This window comes from Camelus bactrianus, chromosome 32 (genome assembly GCF_048773025.1).
Source record: "Camelus bactrianus isolate YW-2024 breed Bactrian camel chromosome 32, ASM4877302v1, whole genome shotgun sequence".
Lineage (NCBI taxonomy): Eukaryota > Metazoa > Chordata > Mammalia > Artiodactyla > Camelidae > Camelus > Camelus bactrianus.
Window position 1 is genome coordinate 24,164,715 of NC_133570.1, and position 23,166 is coordinate 24,187,880.

Below are 23,166 nucleotides of genomic sequence, written 5' to 3' on the forward strand. Positions count from 1 at the left end.
TCTGCATTTCTCTGACAGTGAGCGATGCTGAGCATTTTTTTTCATGTGCCCTATTGGCCATTTGAGTGTCTTCTGTGGAGAATTGTTTGTTTGTTTAGGTCTCCTGCCCGTTTTTGGATTGGGTTGCTTGTTTCTTTGATATTAAGGTGTGTGAGCTGTTTGTATGTTTTGGAAATGAGTCTCCTGTCAGTCACATCATTTGCAAAGGTTTTCTCCCATCCCGTAGGTTGTCTTTCCGTTTCGTGGGTGGTATCTGTAGTTGTGCAGAAGCCTTTGGGTTTAATTAGATGCCACTTGTTTATTTTTGGTTTTATTTCCAGTAGTCCAGGAGCTGGTTCAAAAATACATTGCATTAATGTTATGTCCGCGAGTGTTGGGCCTGTGTTTCCCCTAGGAGTTGTACAGTACCTGGTCTTGAATTGAGGTCTTTAATCAATTTTGGGTTTATTTTCGTACATGGTGTTGGAGGATGTTCTAATTTCAGTCTTTTACAGGTTGCTTCCCAGTTTTCCCAGCACCACTTATTGAAGAGACTGTCTTTCCTCCGCTGTGTATTCTTGCCTCCTTCGTCATGGGCTAATTGACTATACGTGCGTGGGTTTATCTCTGGACTTTCTATCCTGTTGCATTGATCCTGTGTGTCTGTTTGTGTACCAATAGCATTGCTGTTTTGATTGTATCTCTGTAGCGTTGTCTGAAGCCTGGGAGGGTTATTCCTCCAGCTTCGTTCTTTTTCTTGAGTGATGCTTTGGTAATTCCGGGTCTTCTGTGATTCCGTATAAATTTTAGGATGGTTTGTTGTAGTTCTGTGAAAAAACGTCCTGGGTAATGTGATAGGGGTCGCATTGAATCTGTAGATCGCTCTGGGCAGCGTGGCCATTTTGACATTATTAATTCTTGCAATGCAGGAACACGGGATGTCTTTCCGTTTCTTTAAGTGCTCTTTAGTTTCCTTAGTCAGGGTTTTGTAGGTCTTCTCACGGAAGTCTTTCACTTCCTGGGCCAGATGTATTCCTGTGTTTTAATTTATGGGTGCGGTTTTAAAAGGGATTATCACTTTCGTGTAAAGAAATGCCACAGATTTCTATCTGTTGATACTATCTTCTGCTACTTGGCTGAATTGTTTGATTAGCTCTCGTTGTTTTTCTGCGGAGGCTTTAGGACTTTTTATATGTAGTTTTAGCATGTCATCCGCATAGGATGACAATTTTACCTCTTCTCTTCCCATTTAGATCCCTTTTATTTGTTTTTGCTGTCTAATTGCTATGGCTAGGACTTCCACTGCTTACTGTGTGGAATCGAAGTGGTGAGAGAGGCCATCCTTGTGTCGTTCCAGAGTTTAGCGGAAAGGCTTTCGGCTTTTCACTGAAGAGTATCATGCTGGCTGTAGGTTTGTCATAAACAGCTTTTATTATGTTGAGATACGTTCCGTCTCTACCCGCTTTGGTAAGACCGCGGGCTCAGTGTGGTCAGGGGGCTTGGGAGGAAGGTAGCAGAGGTAGCCTTGGCGGGAGGAGGGGGTGGCTGCCCCTTGGGAGCCAGTCGTTTGCTCCCATCTCTCCCGTGGCCTGACCTGGGGGTGTCCTCTGCCGCTCCAGGTTCACCGCACCCACGTCTTTAGGTCAGTGTGCTCCCAGGAGGCTGGCATGGTTCGGTCAGGGGGCATGGGCAGCGGCAGCGGTGGCGGGAGTGGGGCTGCCCTGTGCAAGCCCTTGTGTGTACTCCCATCTCCCCAGGGGCCTGGCTTGGGGGCAGCCTCTGCTGCCCCAGGTTTGTAGGACTGACATGTGTAGGTCAGCCTCCTCCCTGGAAGCCTGCGCGGTTCGGTCAGGGAGTGGGGAAGACTGCAGAGGTGGCAGCTGAGGTGGCGGGAGAAGGGGGTCTGCCCTGTGCCAGCCTGTGGGTTTGCTCCCGTCTCCCCTGCGGCCTGGCCCGGGGGCGGCCTCTGCTGCCCCAGGTTCGCTGGAGGCTTGTCCTCAGTCAGCCTGCTCCTGAGAGGCGGGCAGCGGTGCAGTGAGTGTGCTGGATAGGGGCAGCGACAGCAGGAAATGGGAGAAAATCCCTGCTCTAGCAGGGGCAGCCCCAGTCCTGCCCACTCGCCCCGCTGATCACACCCCGCCGATTGCACCCCGCCTGCCTGTCAGGAGCAGACAGGGAGAAGCGCTTTCCAGGAAGCTGGGGCAGCAAGGCTGCCCCCAGGCCAGGCCGTAGGATAGATGGGAGCAAGGCTCTCCCAGGGCAGCCCCCGTCCCCCACGGCCTCTGTGGCTGCCTGCTGTCCATCCCGGGGCTCGGCTGCACCCTCCCCTCTGGCAGCGCCATCGACCATCCAAAGCCCACTGGCGAGTGAGCGAGCAGTGTGCAGCCCGGGACCACCCTGTCCCGTCGCCTCAGATGGAGGCCCTGGGCACAGCGGGGCAGGGCACCCAGGTGGGAGGTGGAAATGCCTCCAGCCCTGCCCGCCTGCACTCTGCCCGGGATCCCTGCCTGGTGGCTGTCACATGGTGATGGGAGCCTGGACCACCCTGCCCCTGCAAGGTGAGGGGTGAGATGTGATGTGTCAGGGGGAGTTCAGCTGAGGTAGCCAGTGCACTCTGGGCATGGGGGGATCCCGCAGTGAAGGGGGACAGGCTGAGCGATGTGTAGACATTAAAACGTAACTGCGTATCTCTCAACACCACAGCGTGGGAGACTCAATAAGACGTGTATTCCTCCTGGTTCTGGAGGACAGGAGTCTGAGATCAATGCTTCAACAGGTTGGTTGTTGGAGGAGGCCCAGGTCCTGGTTCCCAGTGGCCCACTTTTCACTGTGTGGTTTTTGTGGTGAAGTGGAAGAGGGATCTCCTTCATAATCTGAGTCAGGAGAGATCCCCCTCATGCCCTGATCACCTCCCAAATGCCCCACCTCCAAACATCATCACCTGGGAATTAAGGTTTTGCATATGGATTTTGGGGGGGACACAGATGTGCAGTCCAGACAGTGATCCCGGCCCTGGTTTCTCACCTAAATCTCAGTCAAGTGTACTTCGGAATGTAGTGCGACCTTGAGCACTTCATTACATAGGTCACCATGGGTAGTGATGTCTTGTGAAGTGTCCCCCCATGTTGTGTCACTGGTCACACTGTCTGCCCCACTCGTGATCCAGGCCGCGATGCTCAGCCCAGCTTAGCTCAGCAGCTGCTCTGTGTAACAAAATGATGTCTGTACCACCCACCTTGTGGCACCTGGGAGAGGAAGGTAAATTTCAGATCTGCTCAGCCTCCCAGGGCTGCGGGAAGGGGGCTCAGGTGCCCACTGCTCCTTGTTATTCACCATGTTGTCAAACGCTCAGTGTTCGTGGCCAGTTATTAGTGTTTTTCCAGGCTCCTGTTTCACATCTAGTACTTAGTAGATGTTCACATTCGTTCCCTAGGGCTGCCTTAACAAGTTATAACCAACTAGGGGGCTTAAAACAGCACAAATTCATTTCTCTCACAGTCCTGAACCCAGAATCCAGCAGCGTGGGGTCATCGGAGTCGCGTCATCTCTGGATACTTGGGGAGAATCACTCCTTGATGTGGACAGTAACTCTCATCCACCTGTCTTCCTGGCCTCTCTTCCCCATGTGTCTGTGCATCAGTCTCTGTTCTCTTATAAAGACACCAGTGGTTGAATTAAGGGCCCACCCTAGCCCAGTATGGCCTCATTTTAACTTACATCCTAATTATATCTGCAAAGACTGTCTTTTTAAATACGATGTGACTCTTGGGAAGACACTGTTCAACCCAGGACAGTGATGGATAAACACGAGAACCGCTGGGTTCCCTGATGTCACCTCCACGTGTCCTGCTGCTGATTTGAAGACTGGGATCAAGCTCACCCATGAACGTCCGCATGCCTGCTCACCCAATTTCCCCAAAGCATGAAATTACACAGTAAGACATGTTCTTTTGGATTAAGACACTGAGGGCTGACCAGATGCAAACATACTTAACTCTTTAGTGTGACTGAATGGTGAGACATTTCCATTGAGATAGTAACCAAGGCAAGTCTCAGTTGAAAGGAAATGTTCATTAAGAAGGAAGCACTGGGAGAGGGTGGGAGGAGCTTCGACTCCAGGGAAAAGGAGTGAACCCCCCCAAACATCATCAGCTTTAGAGTTTTGCTTAAGATGGACCCAGTGATCGGAGTTCATAAAGTTACACAGAGAGAAGATGGGTCAGAGGTCCAGCGGCCACACTTTGTCAGGTTCTCAAAGGGTCCAGAAGACCTGCCGCTCCCCACGCAAGCACACTCCTGGTGAACCAGAGCATCTGTTCACTCAGCGGGCACTGTTAAACACGCCGTGGGCGCTACCCCCCCCCTGTCATGCGGACGCTGCGGGGCCCTGACGGGATGATGACGGCAGTGAGGCTTGGAGGTGCCGACAACATGCTGGGCACGATACTCAGTAATTCCTTCATTTACTCTAACCCTCACAACCCCTTTATGAAGTTGCTGCCTTTACTGTTTTCCATTTGACAGATAAGGAAGCTGAGGTTGGAAGAGGAGTGACTTTTCAAATACAAATTACTGGTGATGGAGGTGGGGCCCAGGTCGTCCATCTCCAAAGCATAAAGATCTTAACACACAGAGGATCCAGGAAAATGGGCATAACTCTGATGGGAGACTGTTTTCCACTTGGTTATTTCTTCACTGGTTTACCAAGGTGTTTTCACTTTCTTACTTGAAATGTTAAGACTATCTTGACCTCCTTGCAAATTACCAAGTGGATAGAAGTTCAGGTGCCAGATGGTCCTGAGGTCCCTCTGACCCTATGACATTGTGAACTGCGATAAATAACAGCCACATACCCTTCAAGCTTCTGCTTCAAGAGGATAAGCCTGCATGTTATGTTCAATCATTGGCTCCCGACAGCATAGGCTGCCTTCTCCCAGCTGACCTCCCCTTTGGTGGATATGTACAAAGATGATGTACATCGAAAAGCAGAGCTTGGGCTCCAATGACATCCCTTATATGATGGGTATTTACATACTTTACATGCTTTTTAGTAAATGCATGAGTGTCCCATTTCCTAAAATCCAGGTGGTAGAAATGAAAACTTGCAACATAGTGGAAAACTTTGGAACTGGAAGTTGACTCACAGCCCACTCCTACATAAAATTCTGTGCTGCTCTGCAGACGGTGAGGAAAACTGATGATGCAATAAGTGTAGTTCCTTCCCTAAAATCACTTGTGACTTCATCAATGAGATAATACATAGAGAAGAAATCAAAAAGCCAGCATTAATACGTGAGTGCTGTGATAAGCTCTGTGGGGATTGTCTCAGGCTGAGCTCCCCCAGAAGCAGATCCTAAGACAAAGACGTGTGTGCAAGCCTGTTTGGGGTATGTTGTTAGGAAGTTCCTGGAGGGAGGAAAAGTAAAAAGTGGAAAATGCTATTTCAAGTGAAAAGAAAAGATTTCACCAGCCCCTGCTTAAACCATGTGGGCAGGCATAAAACACCACCTTTCCTATGGTTTCACTCATAGGGAACACCCAGGAGAGGTAAAGACCCCTAGAGAGGAAGAGGACTTGGGGTTGTCAGGGGCTGGGGGAGGAAGGAAGGGGAGTGCGTGCTTTGGATCCAGGGTTTTATTTTGAGGAAAGAAATAGCATAAAACTAGATGGTAGTGATGGTCGCACAGCATGTGAATGCACTTAATGCTCCTGAATTGCACAACATAAAAGAGAAAAAATATCTGTATTTTATTAAAGGAAATGGAAAATAGATAGATTTTAATAATAATAAAGAATGCCATAAATGATGTGAAACAAACAAACTAAACTAAAGAAAAACAAAACAAAAACAACTTCAGGGGTAGGGAAGTCAAGTTCGGGTAGGGGAGGGGATTCATGGTGGGATTTTGGAGATGGTGTAGGTGGGGGCAGAGGGGGCTCAGCCCTAGGGGAAGATGATGCCTGAACTGGTTCTGCACTGCCCAGCGGTCCAGGAGCAGGTGCAGGTGCAGGAGCTGCAGGATCTTCAGGAGCAGGAAGGTCAGCAGGAGCTGCAGGATCTTCAGGAGCAGCAAGGTCAGCAGGAGCTGCAGGATCTTCAGGAGCCAGGAAGGTCAGCAGGAGCTGCAGGATCTTCAGGAGCAGCAATGTCAGCAGGAGCTGCAGGATCTTCAGGAGCAGCAAGGTCAGCAGGAGCTGCAGGATCTTCAGGAGCAGCAAGGTCAGCAGGAGCTGCAGGATCTTCAGACGCAGCTGGAGCAGCAGGAGCTGCAGGATCTTCAGGAGCAGGAAGGTCAGCAGGAGCTGCAGGATCTTCAGGAGCAGCAAGGTCAGCAGGAGCTGCAGGATCTTCAGACGCAGCTGGAGCAGCAGGAGCTGCAGGATCTTCAGGAGCAGCAAGGTCAGCAGGAGCTGCAGGATCTTCAGGAGCAGGAAGGTCAGCAGGAGCTGCAGGATCTTCAGGAGCAGCAAGGTCAGCAGGAGCTGCAGGATCTTCAGAAGCAGCAGGATCTTGAGGTTCAGCAGGAGCAACTGGAGGGAGCTCGCGGTCTCCTACTGGATCCTGGTGGTCCTGTTTTTGGTCTCTGGCATCTTCCCCTATCCCTGCCTGTTCTGGACCTGTGACTGTTGGAAGTGGAGAGAGCTTTCAGTCTTGTGGAGGTGCTCATGCTGTGAGAGAGGAATACTTGACCCTCATGCCTCCCTTTCCGTGGGCCTCTTCAAGGACAGACATCTTCCCAGAGCTTTCCGGACAGCTCCCACCCAGCAGGTGCCCACAGGATGTGTTTTGTGACTGAATTCTTGTAGACAGGTGGTCTGAGGCCAATCTTTTGCTCTGGTGCCAGCAGCAGCCTCTGGGGACACCTCCCTGTGTGGCCCAGCCCTCGGCCCTCCCTCACCTACGCACATGCACCAGCCCCGCCCTTCTCACCTTCGGGCTCTGCCTTGGTGGGCTCCTGGTCCTCCACCTGACTCCCAGGGAGGTGCTCCAGGTCAGAGCCGGGTCTGCTGAGCTGCCTGTCACCCACGGGCAGGCCCCTGGCGTGACGCCTGGGCGGTTTCTGGGGAGGAGGCCGTCGTGGTGGCGGGGACCCCTCCGTGTGCAGACTCACCCGGAGCTCGTGCTGGCCCTGAGAAGCGTGCAGCGGCCCCTCACTCGGGGAGGCGGCGTGAGTGTCCTCATGCAGCGGCTCCTGCAGTGTCTGGCTCTGCAATGACAGTGTCCGGCAGCCGGCCCGGCCCGGAGGTCTCAGAGCCCTGCCCGGCCAGGACCATGCCTGCTTCTGCCCGCTCGACCGTCTGCTGCCAGATCAGACTGGGTCCTTGGGTCAGCTCAGATGGCCACCCAGGAGGGAAGAGACACAGCCAGAGGGCATGGGCTTCGACTCGGGCAGCAGGGCCCTGCCCGGCTTGCCACAGCCCAGCCTGCCAGCTGGGACCCGGGGTGCGGACGTGACCGGCCCCCCCAGGCCTGTGACCCGCTCGTGCTTGAGGCAGGGCCCTCCTGCCTCCCCAACATGACTGCCCACCTCCACCAGCAGTGAGGAAGGGGATGTGAGGCTACCTGGGTGGGGTCTGCCCCGGGCCTCCCTCGGTTACCTTTGGGTCCCTGTGGCCAAAAGGCCAGAGGCGCCTGGGGTGAGAGCTGACCCAGCGCCGGCACCGCTGGCCCAGCCCCTCGCCGCGGGCCTTCCGGGGGCCACGGCCTCGGGGTGTTGGGACGCAGCAGAACATGTCTGAGTTGAGCTGAGTTCACCAACCAAGTGAGCTGAGTAGGGGCTTCTCGACAGAGTGGGTGCCTGGTGACCTCAGTTCTAAGTTCTGTTGGGTTCTATTGCCAGGGAAACGAGGTCACTTCCTGGGGTCCCCTTCCCCAAGCTTCCTCCTTACACAAAGCTCCCCAAGGGCCTCTCTGGGCTGCCGACGGCTCACCTCCCAGCCCATGCCACGTCCACACACAGTGACACCAACTCAGCCCCCCTCCCCAGAACCCTGGGGAGGCCTGGATGCAGCCAGGGCGCCAGCTCTGAGGACGCAGCTGGGTTCAGACCCCTCGTCAGCAGTGCTGTCACCCTGGACGAGCCACCTGCCTCTCAGGGTCTCTCCAATTCCCCCATTAGCTCAGTGGGCATCATTCTGGCCCCTGCTTCCTTGGGAAGCTATCCTGTCTCTAGACCCATAAATACCTACCACACATGTCAGCCCCGCGGTCTGGCATCACGGGGAGCTCGTGCACAGACTCAGCTAAGGAAAGGCTCACAGAGGGCTGGTTGAGCACAGGGCACACCCCACACAGGCTGGGGTCTGCCCTGGGCTCTGGGGAAAGTCACCCTCCTTGCTGCCTGCTTCCCAGCTCCCTGTCGGCAGGTTGAAATTAAACACAACTCTGACATCATCTGTTCTGGCATGCAACCTCTTAGGTCATTCTGTCATGTCAGATTCAGACCCAGTGTCCCATCTCGGCCTCTGGGGTGGGCTGCCCCACAGTGGCTCCCTGCTTTTTTGCCTTCTGGTCACACATCCTTGTGTGATTCCCACACACTCCTCTGCAGGGTCGTGGGCACTGGGACCAGGTTCTGACATGTAGACTGACTTGTGAAAGTGTGCGTGACTTCCACTCATTCCCATCTCTAGTGTTCATTCTCTCTCTCTGTGTGTCTTTCAGTTCCTCTCTGTCTGTCTTTTCTCTCTCTTTGTCTCTCTGTGTTTCAGTCAGCCTGTCTCTTTCCTGTATGTATGTGTGTATATATTTATGTGTATATGTGTGTATTTATGTGTGTGTATTGTTAGAACCCAGGGCAGGTCACTGATGAAAATGCCTTGATGACATACTGATTGTTTTAAATTCATGTTACTGAAGAAAAAACATCTTTGAAAGTTGTGCAGGCACTTTGGTGGGGTCAGCTCTAAGGATCAGCACTGCTGGGGAAGGGATGCACCTGTGGCCATTTGATGACTCCTGTACCCTGTTCCCCCAGAGAGAAGTGTCTGTTCACTCTTCCCTCCCGGGGATCTGCTGGGGCCTCTGCCTCCTCACATTGTTGCCAGGGCTGGTTGTCACCAGGCTAAAGCCCTGCCAGTGTGATGGTGACCAGCATTGCCTCGCAGGGTGTCCGTCTGCCTGTGTCCTCACCTGAGAGTCGAGCATCTCTAACACACACTGGCCACCTGCACTGCTTCTCATTGGAACTGCTTGTGTGTGTTCTGTTTCTTTTCAGAACACTGGGTTTCGAGAGGTTTTTAGACCACATGGGTGTGAAACCTTTCTCTGACCTCGGGTCATGAACAATGTTTTTTCCAGGTTGTGATTTGTCTTTCCAGCTGTCTTTCTTGGTCTTTGTTTTTTGGTTTTATTTTGCCAGAGGAAGAGCTAAGCATCTCCCTCTGGCTCTGGCTTCACACTTAGAACAGCAGTGCCTGCCCCGAAATTATGCACATAGTTACTAAAAAGGCTTCATTTAGGACGTCTCATCTTTAATTCATCTGGATTTTCCTCTGAAAATACAAAAATGCTAATTCATGTAAAAACAAAAAAATTCACCCGTCCCGGCTTAAGATATGTGGGCAGAAAAAAAAAAAGCCACCTTTTATTATTTCATTGATAGGGAACCTCGAGGACAGGTAAAGACAGAGGAAGGGGGTGAGGGCTTGTCACGGGCTGGGGGAGGGAGGACGTGGGGTGAGCTTTGGATACAAGCTTTTACTTTGAGGAAGGAAATAGTCTAAAACCAGACAGAGGTGCTGATGTCACAGCATTGTGAGTGCACTTAATGCTCCTAAACTGCACAACTTAAAAGGCTAAACTTAATTCTTGCAGACTTAAACCATAAAAATAGATGATACATAATAGAAAAGAACAAATCTGACTCCATATTAGATCTCTTCCTGTGGCTTTAACCCTGTGCCCTGTTTTCTAGGCTTAGTCTCATCTATCTGGTAAACAGGAGAGCCTGTTCTCAAGGCTCTGATCTTTAAGCAGATTAACACTTTTGCACTGATACAAGACAGCAAGTTGCCGAATAGAAAGTAGCTTGTTTTGTTAGAGGTTTTACAGGGGCACCATGACTTGATCCACGTGGACAGCTGTAGACCAAGAACATGGCCGACTAATGTCCTGGAGAACCATCTTCCCCAAGTCAGACTTCAGGCTCCTTTTCTACTAAAAAGGGGAGGGGCTGTGGTTGGTTGTTGCAAACTTCTTAGTGCAGGAATTCTTTGTTTTTGGAATCCTTTGCAGCTGTCCCTGTGGGTCAGGTTATGGTGCCCCTGTAAATCCTCCAACAAAACAAAGGTTATTCCCTATTCTGCAACTTGTTATCTTTATAGGAGTGCAAAAGTGTTCATATCCTTAAAGGTCAGAGCCCTGAGAATAGGCTCTCCTGTATATTTCAGGCTAAAAGCAACATTGTTTTACAAAAGCTGCAGAGCTAGTAAGACTAAGCCTAGAAAACAGGGCACAGGGTAGAAGGAAAAGGAACAGATTTAAATTAGTCAAATTTGTTTTTTTCTACTACAGTGCCTTTTGGTGAGAGGTAAGCGGTTGTTTCCAGGTGGGTCCTTCTCTGCCCAGGCTGGGGTTCAGGCAGGAGCCCTGCCAGGTTCACCGTGACTGTGGACCTGATCTCCCACAGAGAAAGTAACAATTATCAGTGATTAAAATTACCTGTCAAAGTCCCTTCAATTGCCTGTAAACTATATGGCGGGGGCAGAGGCGGACAGGGAACTTCTCATTGGCCCATCAACAGTCTCCCCAATGCAAGAGACCAGCGTCATGGCTGGCTCCAAGGTGGCCTGGCTAGTGCAGCTGCCTGCTTGGCTCTCCAGCCTTGGGCTCCTAACAAGGACACTTTCAAATTTCCTGTCCCTTTTCCCTCTGCCCCGGCGTGAATGAACGTGGTCCCTGCAACCACCTGGGCTGAGCCCAGGCCACACACATAGCCCGATTCACACAGCCCACTGCCTACTGTCCATCTCCAGGCTCAGCTGCACCCTTACCCCCTCACAGGTTCCTGTGCCTCCACTCAGGGTCCGGATCACCATCCGGGCCATCAACCACCCAAGGCCCACAGGCCAGTGGCAGGCAGCCCAGGACCACCCTGACCCCCAGGCTCAGATGAGGCACAGGGTGTGGGGGTTAGAGTGCCTGAGCTGGAATTGGAACTGCCTCCAGCCTGGCCCGCTGCGCCCTGTAGCCTCAGACTGTGCTTGCACACTAGGCCGGAGCTCCGCTGGTGGCAGTCACCATGGTGACCAGAGCCCGGACTTCCTCGCCCCACCCGTGGGTTAAGGGGTGAGGGTGTCAGCTCCAAGTAGGGGTGCACTCTGAGTGAGGGGGATCCCACAGTTAGGACAGGCTGAGGGGTGAAGGGGACCATATCAGAATGTTGGGGGGTCCTGCGGTGAGGCATGAGGAGTGTGCTTGGGGTGTGAGGGCCAAAGGTTAGTACTAGCGGGGTGGAGTGTGGGGGTGGGGACCTCCTTGTGACAAGAAGCCCTGTCTTGGGGGTGTAGTCTGAGACTGGGCCTGTCTGGAGGTTGGGGGGCAAGCAAGAGGAGTGGGGTTGGGGTGTGTGGCCTGGCCCACGGCCAGTGGTGGTCCTGGTTGAGCCAGGACCTGGTCGGTGATGGGGTGGGGTCATTGGGGATGGAGACCCAGCGGGACGGGCAGAGGGGTGGGCCCACTCTACTGCCCTGGCCGTCTGGGCCCCACTCACAGAGAACCAGACAGTGGGAGCCCCACCCCGAGCGTCTGCGCTGCAGGCCTGAGGAGGAGGGGTGCGGACGCGCACATGCCGGACCCCGCCCGGCCTGTATGGAAGCTGGACGGGAAGTGGGTGCTCCTGGACCAGCTCCTGAGGAGGAACGAGGCTTGGGGTCTGGGCTGCTGCTTGCCGTCGTCTCCGCTGCCATCGCTGGGCAGGTAAGGGGGCGCTGGTGGGGGCGTGTAGGTCAGGGAGCCAGCGGGTGAGGCCTGGGCTGCGCAGCTGGGGAGGTGCACAGGGAGGGATGCGTGGGTGAGGCCCAGCCGCGCTGCTCGTTAGGACCCTGAGGCGGGTGCAGGCCGCCACCATAGTTCGTGGTGCCTTCACCCGGTTAGTAGTCCCTGAACCCTGTTTCTTTGCTGCCACTTGTACCCGGGTTTGGGTAAGCGGGTGCAGCCCCGGGAGGTGGGAGGGCACTAGAAGGCCCTGGAGCACTTCCCACCAGCCCTCAGATCATGGCTTGCTCGCGGGAGGCAGGTGTGGGGCTGTCAGGGGGCAGGGGTGGCAGTATCCTGGCAGCAGCAGGGAGAGGGGTCTGCTCCTGGGAGCTGTCGAGTTGCTCCCATCTACCCCACAGCCTGTCCTGGGGGCGGCCTCTAAAGCCCCAGGTTTGCAGGACTCAGGTTACAGGTCAGTCTGCTTTTGGGAGGAGGGCACGGTGCAGTGAGTGTGCGAGGGCGGCGGTAGCGACAGCGGAAAGTGGCAGCAAATCCCCGTGCTTGCACAGGGCAGCCCCAGTCCCACCATCGCCGCCTCCATCCCCTGACAGCACAGCTGCTGCTTTCCAGGAGCAGGCTGACCTGTAAACTGAGTCCCGCGATCCTGGGTTATCAGAGGCCGAGGCCAGGCCAGGCCGCAGGGGAGTCGGAAGCAAATCCATAGACTTGCATGGGCAGACCCCTAAACCCCCGGTTGCTTCTGCTGCTTGTGACCACACCGGGCCTGCCTCCTGGGAGCAGGCTGACCTGGGGACATGCCTGGGACAGTAGAGGCTGCCTCCAGGCCATGCTGTGGGGAAGATGGGGACAAATCGACCAGTTTGCCAAGGGCAGCACCCCTCTCCCTGCCAGAGCCCCAAGTTCATGGGACACTTTTCCAGGTCAGTTGGCTCTGGAAGGCAGGTGTGGTTGCGGTTAGAGGGCAGCGGGGGGAGGGGTGCTGCCCCTCCTCCAGGTGGCAAGTGGACTTGCTCCATCTCCCAGGGGCCTGTCCTGGGGGCGGTCTCTGCTGCCCCAGGTTCACAGGAAGCATGTGTTCATGTCAGCCTGCTCCTGGGTGGAGGGTGCAGTGTGGTCAGGAGGCAGCGTCAGCAGCAGGAAAGGACTTCAGGAGGACTGGGCTGTAGCCCAGGGTAACTCACTCTCCTTCTTTCTTCTCTTGCTTCCTCAGTTGTTGGCTGTAGTGGCTTTTCCAGTATAGGTTATTACCAGATTTTGAACATAGGTTTCTGTGGTATACAGAAGAAACTTAAAAAAAAAACTGTTGTATATTTAGTGGCTAATACTTGTAAATCTCAAACTCCCAGATTTATCCCTTCCCACCCCGTTTCCCTGGTAACCATAAGATTGTTAACCAAGTCTGTGAACCTGTTTCTGTTCTGTAGATGAGTTCATAGTGTCGTCCTTTTTTTTTGATTGCACATCTGAGTCATATCATTTCGTATTTTTCTCTTTCTGGCTCACTTCACTAAGAATGATGATCTCTAGGTCCATCCATATTGCTGCAAATAGCATTCTTTTAACCTTTTTAATGGCAGAGTAGTATTCCATTGTATAAATATACTAGTTCATCTTCACCCAGTCACCTGTTTCTTCATTTAGGTTGCTTCCACTTTTTGGCTATTATATATAGTGGTGCTATGAATACTGGGATGCAGATACCTTTTTGCATTGGAGTTTCCTCTGAATATATACCCAGAAGTGGGATTGCTGGATCATAGGGTAAGTCTATTTTTAGTTTTTTGAGGAAATTCTATACTGTTTTCCATAATAGCTACACCAAACTACATTCCCACCAGCAGTGTCATAGAGTTCTCTTTTCTCCACACCCTCTTCAGCATTTATCATGCATGAACTTTGAAGTGACAGCCATTCTGACTGGTGTTTTGTAGTTTTGATTTGCATTTCTTTGGCAATTAGTGATATTGAGCATTTTTACATGTGCCTATTGGCCATTTGTAGTCTTCATTGGAGAATTGCTTCTTTAGGTCTTCTGCCCATTGTTGGATTGGGTTGCTTGTTTTTTGTTATTAAATTTTATGAACCATTTATATATTCTGGGGATTAAGTCTTTGTCAGTTGAATCATTTACAGATATTTTCTCCCATTCCGTAGATTGTCATTTTGTTTTGCTTATGGTTTCCTTTGCTGTGCAGTTTCCTTTGCTGTAAGTTTAATTAGCCTTTAAGTTTAACAGCTCATACATCTTAATAACAAAAAACAAACAGCCCAATTCAAAATGGGCAAAGACATAAACAGGAAATTCTCCAGTGAAGACATACAAATGGCCAATAGCACATGAAAAAATGCTGTGTTGCTAATTATCAAGGAAATACAAGTTAAAACTAGATGAGGTATCATCTCACACCAGTTAGAATGGCCATCATGCAAAAGTCATTGCATATGTCATTCAAAAATCGTAGCACACATCATTAATTATGGGGGCTTTTTCTGCTAGTCACACTCGAGTTTAAATTCCAACCCAGCTACTGGCTGTAAAAAGCCAGGGAATTGTGTCCAGTGAATACGTATCTGTATTTGTCATTTTCCCTCATCAGGGTGGTTTCTCTTTCATATACAAAATGATAAGCATGTAATTTACATTGATTTTTATGCATACATTCACATATAATCGCCACAAAATACAAGGCCACTTAAAAAAAGATACTCCTTTTTTCTTACTGTAGAACGTGTTCAAACCTTTAGCAGCAGATTCAGCAGTTACAGGGTTATCAGTACAGCTGCCACGCCTCCCTGTCCTGGAGCCTCACAGGGACACTGTGAGGCTGAAGAAAAGACTTTTTCCTCCAGTTTATCTAAAGCTTTTCTTCAGTCCTGGGATTGTTTTAATATATAATTTATTCATTTTTACATGGAGGTACTGGGGATTGAACCCAGGACCTCATGTGCACACTGTGCCACTGAGCAACACTCTCCCTGGCCAGGCCTGGAATTGAATAACCTTTACTTCTCCCTCTTGGAGGAGAGAGGGACACAAACTTCAACATTTTTGACCCACCCGGGTCCATCTTTGGAAATGTTGGGGCACTTTTTCCTCCCACCTGGGGGGAGAAGGAAGACCACGGGGTCACCAGGCATGGGCTTTCCCCTCACTGAGGCCAGCAGGCCAACTCCTGGGGTTGCGTTTACTGCTTTCAAATGCATTGGTGCATTTTACTTCTCCCACCTTACAGCTTAGCTTCCATTTTATACTGTGGGTGATTGCATGGCCACCAGGGACCAGATTCATCGTGTCCCGCCCTTCATTCTTCCTTTTACTGAACAAGGCTTTTGTGATACTTGACTGAATCAGGGCTGTTCTAGAGAATCCCAGCGCTGCCCTCCCTGTTCCTGAGAGCACTCCCAGGTTCAGTGATTCGCTAACAAGCCTCACAGGGCTCTAGATGTGGTCATCCTCAGGGCTGAGATTTAAGTATAGTGAAAGAGAAGAAAGGAAAATCAGCAAAGGGAGAAGGCATGTGGGCCACGTCTGGGAGAAACCAGACAGATGTCCTCTCCCAGGGGAGACGCACAGGATGCCCTTCGTCCCCCCAGCAAGGCACTGTGACCGCACATGTGAAGTGTCGTCTTCGCGGGCACAGTGGGGAGACTCGGTGCCCTGAGCTTTCACTGAGGCAGGTCGTGTAGGCACGTCTGCCTGGCGCTCAGGTAAGTTCCAGGCCCCTGGAAGGAAGCCTGGAACCATGTGGTCTGTGCAGACAGTTGAGGCCCAGGGACGCATTCTTGGCAGTTAGGGGATGGTTGGAACCCTCACAAAATCCAGGTTATCGGAGGCCAGCGGAGGGCAGCCTTGCAAGCAGGCCTTTCCAAGGACAGCCGTCTCGGGCCTGCTCTGTTAGCTTGTCTGTTCCCAGTACCGTAATTAAAGCTGGCTCATGTCTCACTGTTAGACGGTGAGGTGGTTATCTTTTTTCTATTGTAATAAAAATATGCGATGCATGTTTTTCTTTTTTTTAAATATTCTATTCTTTTTTTTTTTTTTATCTATCTGTATCTACTTACTGTTTATTGCAGGGGGTAATTAGGTTTCTTTATTTTAATCGAGGTGCCAGGGCTTGTTGAACCCGTTGCCTCCTGTGTGCTGAGTGTGCCCTCTGCCGCTGAGCTGACCTCCCCCTCAGTGTGTGTCTTTCTAACTTAGAGCATTTTGGTTTTTTTGGAGCAGGGCGTAATCCCTAGAAAAAGAGTAAGTGTCTTTTCTGAGTAGTTTTTTCATCTTTTACAACTTCTGATATACATTTAGATATTTTGTCCTCCCCTTGCCTTTTCCAAAATTTAATTCTCATCAGTAAGTTTTTCATAGTATTTGTTGTACTGATAAAAAAAATACACTTATGGAGTCTTTAAAGTTACTATCCTCATTAATAGTTAATAATTATTTAAAAAAATATATTAAGATTAGGAAACTGACTCCTGATTGGCTCAGCTGCTGTTTTTGGTGCTCTGACAGGCCCCAGCTGTGATATTGTTGAAGAAGCTGTGAACACGTCTGCCCGAGGAGCTCCTGCTACAGTTCTGGGAGAGACTCGGAAGGAAACAGCCCCGGTGCAGCTCCCGGTTTCTGGCCCGGAGCTGGCTGCTGTGATGAAGATCGGAACCAGGGTCATGAGAGGCGTGGACTGGAAATGGGGCGATCAGGTGCTTAGAGATTTGACCCAAACACATGAGCCACATGTTAGTCATATTCTGCTCATCCTGGCTGGGTGGAACCTGGGGTCAGTACCTGCCTTCTCTCAGGATGTGTGTGACTGACCCATGACAAAGTACTGACTCCGAGGCAGGTGACTAGAGGCTCCAAACAAGGAGGGAGAAGCAGCGGCCTGTTGTGGGGCCCCGATCAGGATCAGGTCTGTGAGGAGTGGGGACTGTTTTCAGAGAACTCCTGGCGTGGGCTCAACTAGAGGTGCAGCCCGAAACAAGAGAGTGAGCAGGAGAGAGCGCACCTCATCCGAGTAATCGGGTCGAGAAAGCTCTGGTGCGGCCTCTACGAGCTGATGGCCACGTGCCTGTCAGCGCCCCGGCCGGGCAGCAGCAGGCGCTGTCTTGGGGGTGCCCACCTTTTGTCTTCTACCCCGAGCTCCTTCCTCCCGCATCTCTGCAGGGTCACCCCGGGTGGAGGTCAGGGGCTGGGCCCTGCACCACTGCCCTGGCCACTCGCGCAGGACTGCGTTCACCCTCCTATGATGCGGAGCCGCCTTCTCACGTCCTGGTGTTCTCAGCCTCACTCTTAAGCACGCGCCTCCTGAGAATCATCTCAGAATCGGTGTCCAGAACAGGCAGCAGCATCCTACAGCTTTTACTCATAGAAATGGGAGGTGAAGGTTCACTCTAGGGTCAGAAAAGAACTGAAGAATGAGCGGGAATGAGGCGGTGGTGGTGCTTGTTTGAGGTTCTGACCTCGTGAAGCCCCGAGAGGGATCTTGGGGCCAAGGAGCAGGGCGGCAGGACCAGGCTGGAAAGTCTCATCTCCGCATTGGCTTAGAGAGGATGCCGACTGAGGTGACACCTTCCCAGCTACCTCTTCGGTAAAGGAGCACGGGCAAGTTAGCCCCAGTGTTTGCTGTGTGGTGACGGCGTTCGCTGTGCAGTGATGGTGTGAGCTGCGTGGTGACGGCGTGAGCCGTATGTGTTGTAGCGGGTCTGGAGCCCTCTACGGACACGCAGCCTGTGCCAATGCTGCAGCCACCCTTACAGGCCATATTCATGTGACAGACCGGCCCGCACCCTCTTAACCAGTCTCTGTTTCGGCTTCCCCAGGACAGACCTCCTCCTGGCCTTGGCCGTGTGATCGGTGAACTTGGAGAGGATGGGTGGATCATGGTCCAGTGGGACACGGGCAGCACCAGCTCATACAGGATGGGAAAGGAGGGGAAGTAGGACCTGAAGTTGGCGGAGCTGCTGGCCTCCACGCAGCCCTCCTCAGAGGACTTGGACACAGAAGATGACTCCGGTGGGTGCCAGGGGGCCTGGCAAGCTGTGGGCACATGCTGGCCGGCCATCCTTTCATCTGGGAGTGAGAGCAGCTCTGTAGACCAGGCTTCCCTGGAAGGTCAGTTTTAAACCGGCCCCCGGTGATTTTGTTGGATTTGATTCCTGTTTTCCTTGGAGACAGTGTGGTGGGAGGGAGAGGGCAGGGCTGTCTGTGTCCTCGCCACTGGTGGGCTTTCTGGGGGCCCTGAGCTAGGGTCTGAGGTAGTGAGCCAGTGCCTGGAGGAGTGGGTGTTACCCTGCCATGCCAGAGCATGCCTTTTTCCTTCTGTCACCTTACCCACTGAGGTCCTGCTGTCAGGCATGTAGTGTCGAGTAGTAAGTCAGTACTTTACTACCTGAGGGAAAGTGGAGGTGGGAGTTTAGCGTGACCGCAAGGTTAAGGAGATGCAGGGTGTGGGAGGAGGGCTTCAGGACTTTTTCAGACCTTGGGATGTTGAGATCTTGGTGAGACCATCCAGGAGGCCAGCGATTTTTCTTGGGGCTCCAATGTCAGCTATATGCACAGCACGGGCAGGCTTCAGAAGTCACTTTTGTGGTTAGGAGAGGAAACCCAAGAGGCTGAGCTCATCAGAGAAAATGGTGTGGAAGGTGTCAGAGGCAGTGCTCCGTGCCAGCCCCGTGTGCATGCCACTCTGCACATCAGATGTACACGGATGGCGTCTGCCTTTGGCAGGTTAGGATTAGTGTGTGTGACACCACGTGCCCCTGCCTGGGTCAGTGCAGGTTATGTTATCATTGCATCTGACAGTGTCCTGGTCAAGTGCGCCTCCTCCCAGCTCTCTGCCAGGGGGCTTCACTTAGGAAGTCGGCCTGAGCAGGGCTGGCCAAGTGACAGGAAGGTGGCCTGGACAAGTGTGCCCCTAGCTCCGCATCCATGGAGGCAGCCACCTCATCTTCATCCTGCGCACAGCCAGCTCATTAACAACCAGCTTTTGACATTTGATGAGCTGTTTTTCTGATAAGTGAGTTTTTATAATTGTTTTAGTTCTTCTGAGGTTGTATGCTGAGATTGCTTTAAAAAAATATTTAAAAGGCTTGATTCCTTTGAAGGAGGTAGGGATGGAGCTGAATAGGGTGTTTATTTAGTGGACCTTGAATTTTATCTTCAAATATAAAGAGCTGCTTCCCTTTCCAAAGTAAGAAAAGAAGAATGTGAAGTCAAATCCCTTAAGTTACATGTGGAGACACTTTCCCATTTATTTGGGAGTGTAGTTTCTAATTTTGATTTTTTTTCAGAAGCTTTAACAAATTGAAGGGAACTTTCACCCCACAGCAATGATGCTCACCAGCGCTGTTAATTTACTGCAAACTCTGTCTGCTGGAGCCCATGCTGAAGTCATGCAGAGTGAAGCCACCAAGACTCTGCGTGGACTGCTGCGCACGTTGGTGGAGAGGGCAAAGATGGACAAGACAGGTATGCAGGGAGTGCTGTGGGCCACAGCGTCAGAACCGGGCTGTGAGGCTGTCGTGTGCGAGTGTGTGTGTGTGTCCGTGTCCTCCCAGGCTTCCTCGGCTTGTGGCCACAGCATTCCAGTGTCTGCCTCATCTTCGCTTGGACGCCTCCCCTGTCCTTTTCTGCCTCTTCTAAGGGCTTTCATTGGGTTTAGAGTTCATCCTAATGCAGTATAATGTCATCTCAGTCCTTACCTTTGTTATACACGTGAAGAGTTCACTTCCAAATAAGGTCACAGCTGAGGTTCTGGGTGAAGATGACTCTGGGGGGATACAGTTCAACCCACTGAAGTGTTTGAGTATGTGGATGTGAGGGTGTTAAGTGTGGAGAGGTGGAAGTAAACACAGCGTGTGTGTGTGTGTGTGTGTGTGTGTGCGCAGGCTTGAGTGCATGTGTAAGTTTGTACATGTGAGTGTGAGTGTCTATGAGAGTGAGACTGAGTATGGGTGTGAATGTGAAGTGAAGAAGTGAATGTGTGTGAGTAACTGGGTGTGTGAATGACTGAGCAGGCATATGTGTGACTGTGCTGGGGTGTGAGTGTCCGTGCACGTGTCTGGGTGAGAGTGACTGAGTGTGAGAGTGAGCATGGGTCTGAAGGGCGGTGTCCCTGGAAGCCGGGAGAGCAGGAGGGCTGGGCCGTGGGAGCTGGGGAAGAGCGGCTGGTCCAGGGGTCTGAGCAGGTCACGGGATGCCGCCCTGCCCCAGGGTCACTGCCAGCCAGGAGGGAGCAGAAGCCCCAGGTGCCCGAGTGGGGCCCCGGGAGGAGCAGACAGGGTCATGGTCAGGTCAGAGTCAAGTTGGATAAACCGCATGGAAACCTCTTCCTCTCATTCTGCTTTGCAGACTTCTTAGCCTTGGCCTGGGAACTTAGGACACAGATTAAATATGAATGAGCTCATGGAGGATGTTTAAAACGTGAGATTTCAAACCAGTAGGATGTTCCCTCACAGAGAACTGCTGTTGGAATTGTGCGTTGTCTCCCTACTGCACAGGGAGGGTGAGTGGATGAAATTCCTTAAGGAGTTTGAGTTGCTACACGTGCTTTAGAGATTTTTAACGTGTAAAGTGTACCTTGGGAGGGTAGAGCTCAGTGGTAGTGTGGGTGCCTAGCATGCACAAAGTCCAGGGCTTAATCCCCAGTACCTCCATATTTTTATTTTATATATCAACGTAATTACTTCCCCTCACACAAAAAAACAAAAAGACAAAAGAAAGTCCTTTGAGCTGATTTGAAAGTCCCCTGTTCCTCTCCCACCGAGTCAGTGAAATTGTAACATAGCCATGAAGTAGTTTCTCCTTGAAAATAACGTGATGGAGGTCAATTAAAAGCAAAGGTTGTGCCGAGTGCTTCTTTGTAGAAGGTGGGTGCCCAGCAGCACCGCCTGGCTCTGGCAGGCTCCCCAGCAGGCGGGGGTGCCAGGAAGCCAGCTGAGGGGGTGGAGGCCGCGTGCCTTTCACCTCTGCTGGGGTTTCCCTGTAGGATGTTGATTTCCCTTTGAAATTCCCTTTTTAAAGGCTCTGTTTATTTTTGGTTTTTTTTTGTTTTTTCTTTCAGGGTGTATGTAATTAGGTTGGTTTGTTTGTTTTGTTTTTCGGTGGAAGTACTGGGGATTGAACCCAGGACCTTGTGTGTGCCAAGCATGTGCTCTCACACTTTAGCTCTACCTTCCCCCCTTAAACACTGCATTTTATTCAAAGATATATTTTTAAATATTTTGTTCCTGGAAAAAAAGGGTGAAGAAACTAATCTAGAAATGAATTCAGCTTAATTGTAAGTGTAAGAAGCAGGCAGCGCCCTGGACTCCGCTCCCCAAGCTTGCTGTCTGTCTGCGCTAGGCCCTGTGGAAGGGCTAGTTTCCTGACTCTGAGGACCCAGAGGTGGGGGGCTTCATGGCAGTCCTGGCTGTGGGCGGAGGCATCGACAGCTGGTTGCACCTGGAAGGACAAGTCACGCACAAGGAGTTTGGAGAAGGCACTGTGACTCCCATCACCCCGAAGGGCAGGATCACCATGCAGCTCTGTGACATGTGCGTCTGTCGTGCGTGCCCCATGAACCAGCTGAAGCTGGTAGTGAACCTGTGTTCAGTTCCTGGGTGAAGTGGGAAGAACTTGATTCTGGCCGTTTACGTCTGCCTTCTAGGACGCCATCCAAATTCAGGAAGCCCGTCTGCCTTTCTTCCTTTTCACCTCGCACTCCAGTGGTGAGTGGGACCTATCTCACAGGATTACATAGATTAGTAGCTCATTTGTCTTATTTTAGCCTCGAAAAGACATGAAAGGGCATTAGTTACTTAGAAGGTACTGTGGAAGGATAAGTTAGTTTTCATTATTTTTAAACTGTGAATTAATGAAATTTATTTCTTATCGAACAGCTCAACTTTCAAAAAAAACCCTGAAAATGATTCCCTTAAATGAGCTTTCTTCATGTACAAAATCCATAATAATCATGTTGAGTGACATGGTTTGTGTGGCAGCTGGTGTCATGTTAAACCTGTGAATTAGGGATACACAGAGAAAGTGATTTATATTACTTTGATGTAACCCAACTAAGACCTGAGCATATCTTTTAATAAAATACTGTTTTTGATAATTACAGGAATATGTGCATGTTGTAGATAATACCTAAAAATTTAGTAACCACCACCATGATGTAATTATTGCTGACACGCTGGTAAAGAAAAAATTAATTTAGTTTCTATTTACTGTACATATAAGTCTTTGTCTTGCCTCCAGTGTCATCTTTTAACATTATTTTCAGATGTAGAAAGACTTACATCTACATGTGGTGTTTCAGAATTAAGACTCGTGGCTCTGACAGCTTCCAGAACGTCCGTGTGCTCTGCTCACTGGACACACGTTGAAGGCTCCTGCGCTCCCTCTTCAGCTCCCCGCCCGGCGTTCAGCAGCACCGACTTGCACTTCACAGAGCCCGGGCTCTCCGTCTGGGCTCAGTTGGTGAACCTCGCTGGCAGCAAATTGGAAAAGCACAAAATAAAGAAATCACCTAAGCAGGGTTTTGCAGGTCAGTACACGCGCTTCTTGATGAAAGAGCTGCATCTTAACTAGAATTATTTGAACAACGTCTTGTTTTGTCAGAGCAGGTCTGTCACTGCCGAAGCCTTTGGGTTCAGATGGACTGACCACTGGTTGAGTGACAGCGGGCGTGGTGATGAGTGTGTGTGACACCAAGAATGATGCCGTGGTGGGGGTGGCACCCAGAGAACCCCCAGGCCTCCCCACCTCCCGGTGCCAGCATTAATTCTGAACACGCTTTTTGAAGAGAAGTCTGTGTTCTCTCCCTGCACATTGACCCCCCAGCTGAGGCCCCCCAGCCTAGTTGCCCTTCTTGAGTGTTGCTCCGGGTCTCATCACAGCCAGACCCGGCAGGGCCTGTGTGCCTGGACCTGCCTCGCTTTGTGTGTGTGGTCCGTGGCGGCCTGTCTGAGACCAAGGCCGGCCCTGCTCCAGCTCCGCCTTTGGTCTGGGGTGCTGCTCTGCAGTTCCCTAATGTTGCCTCTCACATGTCCTTTCAGAATTCTTCTCCCTGACTATTCTTTGCACGTTAGATATCCCTGTGATTGCATCGGTCACTTGTGGCTCATTCTGCCCACTCTTCTTGAGTTTTCTCACCCATTTCTCCCCAATTCTGTAATTCCTGCCACAGCATTTATGATGGCTCTCCAGTTCTCTTCTCTGGCTGGAGGGCCAGGTGCATGTGAACCACAGCACGTCCACAGTTCAG

The 23,166-nt window shown here is 51.5% G+C and overlaps 1 protein-coding gene across 1 annotated transcript in view; it reads left to right on the top strand.

Annotated features, from left to right (window-relative positions):
- LOC141575758 (uncharacterized) overlaps positions 1-23,166 on the top strand; it is an 81,156-nt gene that overhangs the window by 31,350 nt on the left and 26,640 nt on the right. The window contains exons 6-11 of the mRNA XM_074355956.1: positions 16,431-16,618; positions 17,738-18,029; positions 19,208-19,385; positions 20,268-20,421; positions 21,158-21,625; positions 22,219-22,446. Of these exons, the coding sequence (XP_074212057.1) occupies positions 16,431-16,618; positions 17,738-17,857 (308 nt within the window). The 3' untranslated portion in view covers positions 17,858-18,029; positions 19,208-19,385; positions 20,268-20,421; positions 21,158-21,625; positions 22,219-22,446. The remainder of the gene's footprint in view (positions 1-16,430; positions 16,619-17,737; positions 18,030-19,207; positions 19,386-20,267; positions 20,422-21,157; positions 21,626-22,218; positions 22,447-23,166) is intronic.